At 43.2% G+C, this 12,332-nt stretch overlaps 1 protein-coding gene across 1 annotated transcript in view; it reads right to left on the reverse strand.

Moving 5' to 3' along the window:
* The window catches only part of CACNA1B (calcium voltage-gated channel subunit alpha1 B), a 450,568-nt gene that overhangs the window by 153,359 nt on the left and 284,877 nt on the right, over window positions 1-12,332 (reverse strand). The window contains exons 11-12 of the mRNA XM_082263407.1: window positions 8,917-9,126; window positions 5,608-5,720 (exon numbers count right to left, since the gene is read on the reverse strand). Of these exons, the coding sequence (XP_082119533.1) occupies window positions 5,608-5,720; window positions 8,917-9,126 (323 nt within the window). The remainder of the gene's footprint in view (window positions 1-5,607; window positions 5,721-8,916; window positions 9,127-12,332) is intronic.

Genomic DNA, 12,332 nt, shown 5'->3' on the forward strand with positions numbered 1-12,332 from the left:
ACAATAAAGGAGCTGCAGGAATATCTGGCAAGTACTGGCTGTGTGATACATGTGACAACAATCTTCCGTATTCTTCATATGTCTGGGCTATGGGTGTGCCAAGACAGAAGCCTTTTCTTACAAAGTAAACATCCAAGCATGGCTAAATTTTGCAAAAACACATCTGAAGTCTCCAAAAAGCATGTGGTAAAATGTGTTATGGTCTAATAAAACCAAGGTTGAACTTTTTGGCCACAATTCCAAAAGATACGTTTGGTGCAAAAACACTACACATCACCAAAAGAACACCCTACCCACAGTGAAGCATGGTGGAGGCAGCATCATGCTTTGGGGCTGTTTTTCTTCAGCTGGAACAGGGGCCTTAGTCAAGGTAGAGGGAATTATTAGAGTTGCAAATACCAGTCAATATTGGCACAAAACCTTCAGGCTTCTGCTACAAAGCTGAACATGAAGAGGAACTTCATCTTTAGCATGACAACGACCCAAAGTATACATCCAAATCAACAAAGGAATGGCTTTAACAGAAAAAGATTAAAGTTTTCAAATGGCCCAGAAAGAGCCCAGACCTGAATCTGATTGAAAATCTGTGAGGAGATCTGAAGAGGGCTGTGCACAGGAGGTGCGCTGGCAATCTGACAGATTTGGAGTGTTTTTGCAAAGAAGAGTGGGCAAATGTTACCAAGTCAAGGTGTGCCATGCTGATAGACTTATACCCAAAAAGACTGAGTGCTGTAAAAAAATCAAATGGTGCTTCAACAAAGTATTCATTTAAGGGTGTGCACACTTATGCAACCATATTATTTTAGTTTTTTATTTTTACTTCCCTCCATCTAAAATTATGTCAGTTTGTTGTTCAACTGAGTCATACAGTTTATAGGTCACATTAACCACTTAAGCCCCGGAGGATTTGGCTGCTCAAAGACCAGGGCCTATTTTGCGATTCAGCACTGCGTGATTTTAATGGACAATTGCGCGGTCATGCGACGCTGTACCCAAATGAAATTGATGTCTTTTTTTTCCCACACAAACTGAGCTTTCTTTTGGTGGTATTTGATCACCTGTGCGATTTTTACTTTTTGCGCTATAAACAAAAAAAGAGCGACAATTTTGTAAAAATAACAATTTTTCACTGGTACTGGTACGTCACTTTGCCCAGGAGAGCCAGACTGCCGCAGTATATGTATCTGCGGCGGTCGGCAAGTGGTTAAAGGTGGAAAAAGTTCTGAAATGATTTATCTTTGTCTCGTTTTTTCACATCCCAGGCAACTGACATTTTAACATTTATCCACTGTACCTTTTTTTTTTCAGGACAAATTGGGCTTTTATTTGGTGGTAAATAGTAATAGATATCTCCTGCTTTTTTTTGTTTTTTTTTATTATTATTATAAGGAAAACTGGCCCAAAATAGTAAAAATAAAATATATTCTTAAAATGTAACTGTATTTTTCTTGCTACTACCGTAAGCTACCACCAAATAACACACCAAAATAAATTATCCTGCTCCTGACGATCGCAACAATATCACATATGTGTATGTTGTTCTTTGTACCCGCAGTACAGCGAAAAAACAATAGTGTGCATTTTGCTTTTTTTTTATCCTACCTAATAACACACTGACACTGATACTAATTAAAAAAATAAAAATAAAATCCTGACCCTGACCTTGACCCAAACACTAACCTTGGCACTGACCTAGATCAAACTTGATCTAGATAGTTTTTTTGTATTATTATTTTTCTGCAGGGAGAGAGAAAGATCTATTCTCCATTCACGGAGAGAAAACACAGGGTGGGCTTCACAGTGACTGATCACTTTTTTTTTTTTTTTTTAAAGCCCATAGCGTGTGAAACACACTCAAAAGACTTCACCCGGTGCATAAAAAGTGCACACACGCAAACGTGAACACACAAAAACTGCACAGGGTGTGCGAAAATGGTCTGGCCTCCGAAGAGGTTGGACCTATACCTTGATCCCCCGGGGCGCAAGACTCCTGACAGGGACTGAGGTACTTCCTATGGTTTGCCTGGCCGAAACCTGGCAAACCCCGTTCTCCAGGGGGACTGCCGAAACAGCCCACCCCAAGTACTGGGTGGGGCTCCCCCGAAGGGAGACCCCATGAGAGAGGGCGAACTAAGCCAAAAGGCCATGTCCACCCCCTCCCAAGACTTTCAAGGTAGGCCCAGAGACCCACACCGTACTCGTCGTGCAGGAAAAGAAGAGTGAAAGTGAAGTGACACACCACAAAGAAAAATACACACAAACAAAAAGGTGGGGAAGGGGAAGTGGAGAGGTGAATTAGTGCCTTTGTGAAAATACAAAGGCAGGCCTTCCGGACGGAATAAAAATTCCTCTGGTCGAAGCCAAAAGGTCTTGCCCAAGAGGCAGGTGCTTAAAAAAGTGTGTAGGTGCAGTGACCATGGTGCCGAAAAACTCAAGGCGAGCTGCCCCTCACCAGTGAGAATTAAGGCACCCCTGGGCTGCCACCCCAGGGGCACATACACTACGGGCTTTTTCTACCCCGGCCCAAAGGCCAGACCCAGTGTAGCCCTATCCCATCAGGAGGCATCAGAACATTGGACAGCTTAGGGTGAGCCTGCCTTCAACTGGGGACAAGCCTTTTGCAAGGCCAGATTCAACCCAGGAGGAAAGGCCCTCCCACCGCCATCCGCCATTCCTTACCAATCACATCCAGGAGCAGTACTAACCAGTGGGACAAGCTGGTTTTCTCCCTACCTTCAAACTGATAGGGGCGGACCCATTCAAATCAGAAGGCAATGGACCCATCCGGCTTTCTCTGATGTGGCTTACTTCCCAGTCCCCCGGTAGTTCCGGAGCGCCCTGGTTCATTTCGGCCCCCACCGATACTAACCATCAGGTTCCATACCAACTGATAAGAACAGATACTACACTTGATCTTAGCCAAAAGGCCGAGAAGCCAATTAGAGTCTATCACAGTTGTCAGGTGACCCGGAATCAGAAGTTCTGGGTCCCGATCCTTAGTACGGTGCTCAGGGCTCATGGTGAGTGCCAGCACGAAGGGAGATACACAAATATGGGGCCCCATGGAAAAATGCCCAGTCCACTGGGGCCGCATATTTGTGTACACTCAAGGGGAAATAGGTTAATTATTGGAAGTTTCTGGGGGGAGGAGTAGGTACTTGGTTTTGACAGGTAACCGCTCCCACTTCCACTCAGCTCGACAAAGTTCGTCCCCCACAGCCTCCTGGAACACATCACAGATCCCAGAAGACTGCGGGACCATTCACAAAGCACAGCGCAGCTCACACATGTGCAGTGGGAACCGCCTGTGAAGCTGCAAAGCTTCACTGCCGGTTTTCCTCACTTAAGATGTCGGCCCCTGCACCCAAAGCCAATTGAAAAATGGGCTTAGATGAGGACAATGCTGGATCCTTGGACGAGTAAGTGTCCTTATATTTATAGCTGCTGCCATTTAATTTTTTGTGCTTTTAAATCAGGATCTTGATGACAGCAAGAACCTGCAAATAAACATTAGTAAATTAATACATCTGTGCACAAGAAGTAGACGTCTTACTAATGGAGTCATCCTGACCTCCCTTTCACATGAGATAAAGTGCTGCCTGTGCTCCATGTCAGGGATTTCCCTTCATTTCCTGTTCAGGAGACACTACAGGAAGCAAGAGGAAATCTCCTCTGTTTTGTGCCGCTATTGGTAGATTTCTCCACACCTCTTTTTCCATTAAAATTTGTAGAATTTTGGACTTATCTCTTTCATTGGATACCAGGACAGAGGTTAGACCTTTCCTTACTCTACCCAGAATTTTAAAAATTAAATAATAATTTTGAAATATTTTCACCCAATTAGAAAATGTGAATTTATTTTGAACACAATTGGATATCTGGGAGAAGTTTTAAAGTATTATTAGTTTTAGAGTATTTAAAAACACTGTATCCGAAAACAGTTACATTTAATGCACGCCTCTGGTGATACCTGTCAATGTTGCCAGTGTACTTATGTTAAAGCGGAGTTCCACCCAAAAGTGGAACTTCCGCTTATATGCTCCCCCCCCCCCCCTTGTGCCACATTTGGCACCTTTCAGGAGTGAGGGGGGAACGGGTACCTGTCTTTGACAGGTACCCTTCCCCACTTTTCAGGAGACAGCACCGTGGCGCTGTCCCTCTGAAGTTAGGCCCCCCTCCTTCCTCCGCCGCCTGGCTAATTAGAAGGCGTAGCACGCTTTACGCATGTGAAGTAGGGAACCAGCTGTGAAGCTGAAAGGCTTCACTGCTGGGTTCCCTTACACTGAAGGGCGGCGGTAGCACCTGAGAGAATGCGAAAATCGGCTTCGGGTGCTGACATCGCAGGAACCCCGGACAGGTAAGTTCTAATATTTAAAAGTCAGCAGCTACAGTATTTGTATTTTTTCCTGGGGGGCAAAACTCCTCTAACTCTCAACTGAAGGATTAAGCCATCAAATGGCTGGTGTCATAGGTGATCACATGTACAGCACAATTGCAACTGAACAACCAAACACAGACTAAAGCCTAGTAAACACGATGAGAAAATCAGACAGAAAAAAAGTGTTTTCTGAGCGATTGTCCGATAATCTGATCATTAGTACACAGCTTTCGAGAGTCCATCATGACAGTTCATGCAAAATTATCCGAAGGGACAAGCACAAAAAGTTTTCTTGAAAGAGAACAGAACTAACCTTTTAAGTTTAATCTGTACACTATTCGATCGTAAGAAAAAATCAAGTGACCAAGATCGCGCATGCTCGGAGACTAAAGCATACATTACAATACAATACAATACATTACATCGCCGTGGGAAATTGTATTATGTCTTATGAGAATTTGTGTAACTTTAGTAACCTTTTTGTTTTCGATAAAGGAAAAAAAAAAAAAACAATAATTCGTCCGATATTTTCATTATGTGCACCAGGCCTAAAGTAGAACTATTGGCAAAACCTTTGTTTTAATTTTGCATAGAGTAAGGGAGGGTTATACCATCTGTCAGTTTATTTTTTGTCATCTGTGTCCCATTGGGGAGATCTCCCTTCACTTCCTATTCCATAGCCAAACAGGAAGTGAGGTGAAATCCCTGCAAATAAAGGGAATTCCATGGGGCCCCAGGTCAGCAGAACTAGTGTCTCCATTGGAAGATTTCCCCTCTATTAATTTTTCTAGGGAGAACCCAAAATCAGGGATTTTTTTTTTACTTCACTTTCAATGATAATGGTAAACAGGACAAATAGAGAGGATGAATCTTCCTACTGAGGACACAGACAGCATAAAAATTGACAGGGGTTCTAATCCACCTTCACTTCATCCAAAACTACAAAAAGTTTTGCCCTTAGTTGTACTTAAAGCGGCAGCTTCTTTGGCTGTAAAGGATAGGAGGGCTTCGTTTCGCTTTACCCTCTTGCCACTCACATAACCCATATGTGAGGCGGCAAAGAGGGTAGGCTTTAACGTCTATGAGCTGCACATACAAGTCCCTGGACAGCCGAGGTTTCTGTGCTGAGAGAGCGCTCACTGCACGTTCACAGCACAGTGACTGAGCTGTCATAGATTGCTCTCAGTCCCTAGTATGGTTTTAGTGTTTTAAGTGATAGAAAAACTCACCCCAAAATCGAAACAGTTAAAAGATGAGTGAAAGTAGTTTCGAGGACCCAGACCATACATCTTCATGGACATTTCTGTTAGAAAGAGGCCTAGGAAAACAAACTCTGCAAAATCTGTATGAAACAAACAAGAATTAAAATGAACTCTATCCATTTCCTTTAGCTCTGATATTGTTTTACAAAAATACCTTATCCATATTGACTGAATACATTGATATACTGTATAGGTCTACAATAAAACTAGGGTAGACACCAAAGCTAATGGGCCAAAATCGCATTGGAATGGACAGCTGCCCATTGCGACTGCAGTAGGGGGCGGTGTAGTACGTGATTTAGTGCATCAATCACTGAATCAATTTGTTTGAAGTGTACAAAAGTACACTTCATTCATGCCGCTTTGGACAAGTTGCACCCCATTCTTTTCAATGGCATCCATTCAAATCAGTGTGACTTAGTCGAGGTGCCTCCACTACTTCTGTGCGGCATTTGATGTGACTTAGGTCCATGGAGTATAAAAGTCTCACTAAAAGTCTAATCAAAGTTGCACTGGAAATCCTGCAGCTTTGGAGATGCGCTAATGTGAATGGAGCCTTAAAGCTCTTTTACTGCTCATTAGGAAAATGCAAATATCTAGCCATGTCCATAGCCTGACCATAAGTTCACTTTTAAGTGGAAGAAAAGCCTAACGCTACCTATTCTTAAAAATGTTCCTCCCCCCTCCTCCTACCTATCTTGCTTAACCTTTGTAAAAAAGATGTCTGTACTTACCCATTTTCTTCCACTCCGGTGTGGTCATGTGATCCCACAGCTCCAACACCCCTGTGGCAAGGAGGGAGCGCCAACAATGATTGGCCCATGGGACCCTGTGGGTGGTATCATGGCTCCTGGAATTCACAGCCATTGTCCCTTATAAAGAGCTCCAGGATCGCAGGAGGCGCAGATTGAAAATAGGTAAATACACAGATCTTTTTCTACAGGTTATGAAGGTTAGGTAGGAAAAGACAGGAGGAAACATTTTTTTATAAATAGTTGGAGTTTTCTTCCACATTGAGGCTTTTCTTTTTATCTAATCCCTTCCAGTCAGGGCCAATTTTGACCTTTTTCACATACAGGTACATCAGCATTTTTTGGCTAGAAAATTACTTAGAACCCCCAACTGTTTTATATTTTATTTAAAGCAGAGACCTTGAAGAAAAAAAGAGTAGTTGATGCAGTTTTCTATGTCAAACAATATTTTCGCAGCCATTTATCAAATGCAAATTTTCACTTAATACACTTAAATGCATTTTAGTGCACACAAATACTATATAATACTCATTTTTACTAAAATATAAAAGGTGATGTTTTAAAAAGTGAATAGATACCAAACATGTCAAGATTTAAAATTGTGCATCTCTGTGAAATGGTGCCTTCACAGCAACCTTTCTCAGCAGCTTTTTCAAGCAAATTTCAACACCTAATGATGTGACACCAGCCAGCCAGGAGTTTCCTGCCAGATCATGGAGGAATCTTCTGGCTGGCTGCCGGTGTCACATCATTAGGTGTTGAAATTTGCTTGAAAAGAGAGCGCGCATGCCCCTATGTGGTATAGCGCATGCTCTGAAACGTGTTGCATTCTAGTCCTGGGCCCTTCCACATCATTCTGCTCCTGGCTGTGTTCCATGCTGCTCTCCACCTGCTTCAGGAAGGACTTCAGCCAGCTTTCTCCTCCACACGGGGACTCCCATCACATTCCACCTGGCGGTAACAGCAGCTCCCGTGGCCCACTCCAACTGGCATTCTGGACCTACAACTATTGATGTGCCTGTTTTTTACCTATCTATTGTAAGTAGCCCTGTTGTGGGGTTTGTTAAAATACACCGTCTTACTGCACCTAGACTACTTTTTTTTTTAACTGCTTTGTTAAAAAAAATGTACCTTTGTTGCTATCCATTGTGATATGTAAGAGACATGTACCCTATATTGAGAGATCTGGGGTCTATTAAACCCCTGATCACTCCTCTGCCCTCCAAGGGGGGCTAAGGGAGCCGATCAAAACTGTAAAAGTCATTGGGCAGTGCTCAATCACTTTTACATGAAACAGGATAACTGGATCTAAAAAATGATACCAGCATAATGGCTGCAGATCCTGGTATAACCACTTGTTCCCAAGGACATACAAGTACATCCTAGGGATGGAAAGTTGTTAAGACAAGTATAAATACTAATGATCAACTGTAGCAATAGTGCAAAATGTAGTTGCTATGGGGCCAAGTGCTTTTTAGAGAACACTACAGGGAATAAGCGAACAAAGTAGTATGTATTTCTATGCTCCTCAGCTCCATCTAGTGGCCATATTGCAGTATTCTTCTACTGCCAAACACAAAGGAACATTCATTCAAAAGAGAAAATAGCCTAAAGAACATTCCTCTATGCTGCAGATTTGGTGGAAAATGTAAATTCGGTATAAATAGACACCTTAACTTTCCTAAATTGCTGACATTTCAAAATCTCACTGTCAGAGACCCTTAATTCTACCATAACCTAACATGGTAACATACAAATACAAAATTGATTGCATTGAAAGGATCGGGGACAGGGCCACTGACATTTTTCTTTTTCTAGTCCCATTATGAAAATTTCCCTTTTACCTAGAGACACAATACAATGTGAAAGGAATTCTCTCCAAAGTGCAGAAACCCCTCATTCACAATATTTACCAGTACAAAGAGATAGTGTGAGCCTCTCCAACAGGGACACAAACAGCAAATAAAAGTCTGACAGAGTTTCTATTTCTATCCTAAAATTTAGATCAAATTAAAGATCTTGGATTGCCTGTTTTAGCTGCAGAAACCTTCTTAAAGAAGAACTTTACCCCTAAAGGGAAGTTCTGCTTTTCTGCCTCCTCTCCCTGACACTTTTTTGGGGGGGAGGGGACTGCATACCTGGTTTTGAAGTTCGTCTCCCACCTCTGCCCATAGCCTTTTGGGACATGTCACAGGTCCTGGGAGGCTGGCAGTCACAGGGCACAGCGTGGCTCATGCATGCACAGTGGGGAGCAGGCTATAAAGCCACAAGGAGTCACAGCTGGCTTCCCAGAGTTAGCATGGCACTGCTGTGGACCTGAAGACTAGTGAAGAACAGGCCCGAGTGAGGACATCACTGAATATTAAAAAATTAGAAGCTACACTGTCTTTTTTTTTTTTTCTAGGGGGGGGGCGGTGACTGAAGAAACTGATTGTGGGCGAAGAACACTTACCTTTCTGCAAAAACCTTAAATAACTTATTAATAATATTAAGATTAATAAGTAGTGTGGAGTCAGCTACTTACACAGGGCTTTGGTGAGCCATGCCGGCTGGTTGTAGTGTACAATTGCAACGCAAAGTGTGTTCAATGCAACCACGCACAGCACAAACCAGTAAAAACTTTGTGCCTTAACCATGCGGCGAATGAAGAACCGGAACATCTTTTCTTTGCGGCGGAGGTAGGATGAGCTCTCGTTTTTTCCACTTTTCAAGCTTGACCGGGCAAAGGGGGATCCTGGAGATAGAAGGAATCATTACAGCCAAACTTCTGGCAAGCAGGAAAATACAGTTTTAAAAACACACAGTATATGGGAGATAATGAACTTCCTAACTACATTGCTCAAAAAAACTGAAGGAACTTTTTTCCATCAGAGTATTGCATCAAGTCAATTAAACTCCTGGGATATTGATCTGGTCAGTTAAGTAGCAGAGAGGGTTGTTAATAAGTTTCAGCTGCTTTGGTGTTAATGAAATTAACAACAGGTGCGCTAGATGGGTAACAAAGAGACAACCTCCAAAACAGGAATAGCTTTACAGGTGGAGGCAACTGACATTTTTTTCCCCTACTCATCTTTTCTGATTGTTTTGCATTTGGCTAGGGTCAGTGTCATTACTGGTAGCATGAGGCGATACCTGGGCCCATATAGAAGTTGTACAGGTAGTCCAAATCCTCCAGGATGACAATTTTATACGTGCCATTGCCAGAAGGTTTGCTGGGTCTTCCAGCACAGTCTCAGGAGCATAAAGGAGATTCCAGGAGACAGGCAGTTACTCTAGGATAGCTGGACAGGACCGTAGAAGGTCCTTAATCCATCAGCAGGACAGGTATCTGCTCCTTTGTGAAAGGAGGAACAGTATGAGCACTGCCAGAGTCCTACAAATGGACCTCCAGCAGGCCACTGGTGTGAATGTCTCTGACCAAAAAATCAAAAACAGACTTCATGAGGGTGGCCGGAGGGCCCGATGTCCTCTAGTGGACCCTGTGCTCACTGCCCGACACCGTGGAGCTTGATTGGCATTTGCCATTGAACACCAGAATTGGCAGGTCCACCACTGGAGCCCTGTGCTTTTCACAAATTAGAGTAGGTTCACCCTGAGCACATGTGACAGACGTGAAAGAGTCTGGAGAAGCCGTGCAGAACATTATGTTGCCTGTAACATCATTCAGCATGACCGGCTTAGTGGTGGGTCAGTGATGGTCTGGAGAGGCATATCATTGGAGGCACGCACAGACCTCTACAGGCAAGACAATGGCACCCTGACTGAATTTGGGTATTGGGATGAAATCCTTTGACCCATTGTCAGACCCTACACTGGTGCAGTGGGTCCTGGGTTCCTCCTCGTGTATGACAATGCTCGGCCTCATGTGGCGAGAGTATGCAGCCAGTTCCTGGAGGATGAAGGAATTGATACCATTGAATGGCCCTAAGAGTCGCCTGACCTAAATCGAATAGAACACCTCTGGGACATTATGTTTTGGTCCATCTGACGCTGCACCCCAGCCTGTTCAGGAGCTCAGTGATGCCCTGATTCAGATCTGTGGGGAAATATCCCAGGACACCATCCGCCCTCTCATTAGGACCATGCCCCTTCCTGACCAGGGGGTTTTTTGCGATTTTTTACTGCGTGACTTTAACGGACAATTGCGCGGTCGTGCGACGTTTTACCTAAACGAATTTCACGTCCTTTTTTCCCCACAAACAGAGCTTTCTTTTGGTTGTATTTGGTCACCTGTGCGATTTTTTGATCATGCGCTATAAACAAAAAAAAAGCATCAATTTTGCAAAAATAACAATATTTTTCACATTTTTTTATATGAAATTCCCCAAAAAAAAATGTAAAAATCAAAATTTTTTAACATTTTAGGCCAATTTTTGTTTTTACCTTATGTTTGGTAAAAAAAAAATCGCAAAAAGCGTATTTTGATTGGTTTGCGCAAAAGTTATTGCGTTTACTAACAAAGGGAAAGATTTTTGTAATTTTTGTTGTTGTTTTTAAACGCGTAATGGCGGCGATCTGCGATTTTTTTTGCGGGACTGCGACATTGGGGTGGACAGATCGGACCCTTGACTGACATTTTTGACACTTTTGGGGTTACCAGTGACATTACTACAGTAATCAGTGCTATACATATGCACTGTTACTGTAAAAATGACACTGGCAGTGAAGGAGTTAACTGTATTGGAGAGGGAGGGATTAAGTGTGTCCTAGGGGCGTGTTTCTAACTGTGATTGGCTGTGGCTTGATGTGTAAGAACAGTGATCAATGGTCCTACATAGTAGAACCGTTTGATCACCATTCTTACACAGGGGAGACTGTTTACACTAGCCGCCTGACTTTGTTTACACTAGCCGCCTGCCTTTCTCCCGCTGTCACGGACGATCACGGGGGGGTCCGTGACCGAGCGGGAGCGCGCATCCGGCGGCGCGCGCTCGCTCCCAAAACCCTTACAGGCTAGCGGCGTAGCCCTACGTCGCTTTGCCTGTGAGGGGCTGACTGCTGAGGTAAATAGTCGTGCGCCATCAAATGAGGTGGCATCCTTTCATTCCTAACACATTACCCAGTCAATATCAGTATAGATATTCACCATTATAGGTTTCCCCATTGAGATCTTCTGTGTTTTCAAAGTGTTCTTTTAAATTTTTTTGAGAAGTGTATATTTAAATCTGTACAGTTAGTCCTGTGATCAAGGTACCCTGTCAGACAGCACAGCCAGGTGCCTGACTTTCACTGTAGCAGCAACAAAGCTTGGTCATGAAACACACCTCCATTCAGCTGACTGGAAAATGAATCAGAAGCATCACACTGGTGAGTCATTTGGTTTCTCTCTTCCTGTCAGCTTGTTCCCTATCAGCACATGTGCACTGCATAGAGCCTGATTGGCTCCCCTGAGAGCAGGGGATTACAGGAAGTTGATAATAACACAGATTTAGGCAATTACCCCACCGTAATTTTAAATATAGGTTTTAATTGATTTTTTTCCTGTTTCAGACAGGATTTTGGATTTAAGAGACCATAAAACTAGTTTTGGGGAGTCCCTTTGCTCCTACAAAAACAATGTTCAGTTACTCGAAGTTAGACTGTTAAGCAAATGTAAAAAGATTTTTTGCACAACAGCAGTAAAATTACAATCACACAGGCGATTATCACCCCAGCAAATTCCAGCTTTAAGAATCTGAGGATTCCTGTGGCTGCAATGACAGGTGTGTGCTAGGAGCTGCAGCCATTCAGCCCATACAATGCAATGACAAGCTAATTGCGCCTGCAGCTATCTGTGGCTGTTCACAGGATCATCTGTTCCTAAATGCAGGTGATTGCTGACTGTGTGAACAGTTAAAGTGGTTGTAAACCCACTTTGATGACTTTTACCTATAGGTAAGCCTAAAATAAGGCTTACATATAGGTGCTGTAAATATCTCCTAAACTTGCACCATTTAGGAG

This window comes from Pelophylax lessonae, assembly GCF_965119305.1.
Source record: "Pelophylax lessonae genome assembly, chromosome: 7".
NCBI lineage: Eukaryota > Metazoa > Chordata > Amphibia > Anura > Ranidae > Pelophylax > Pelophylax lessonae.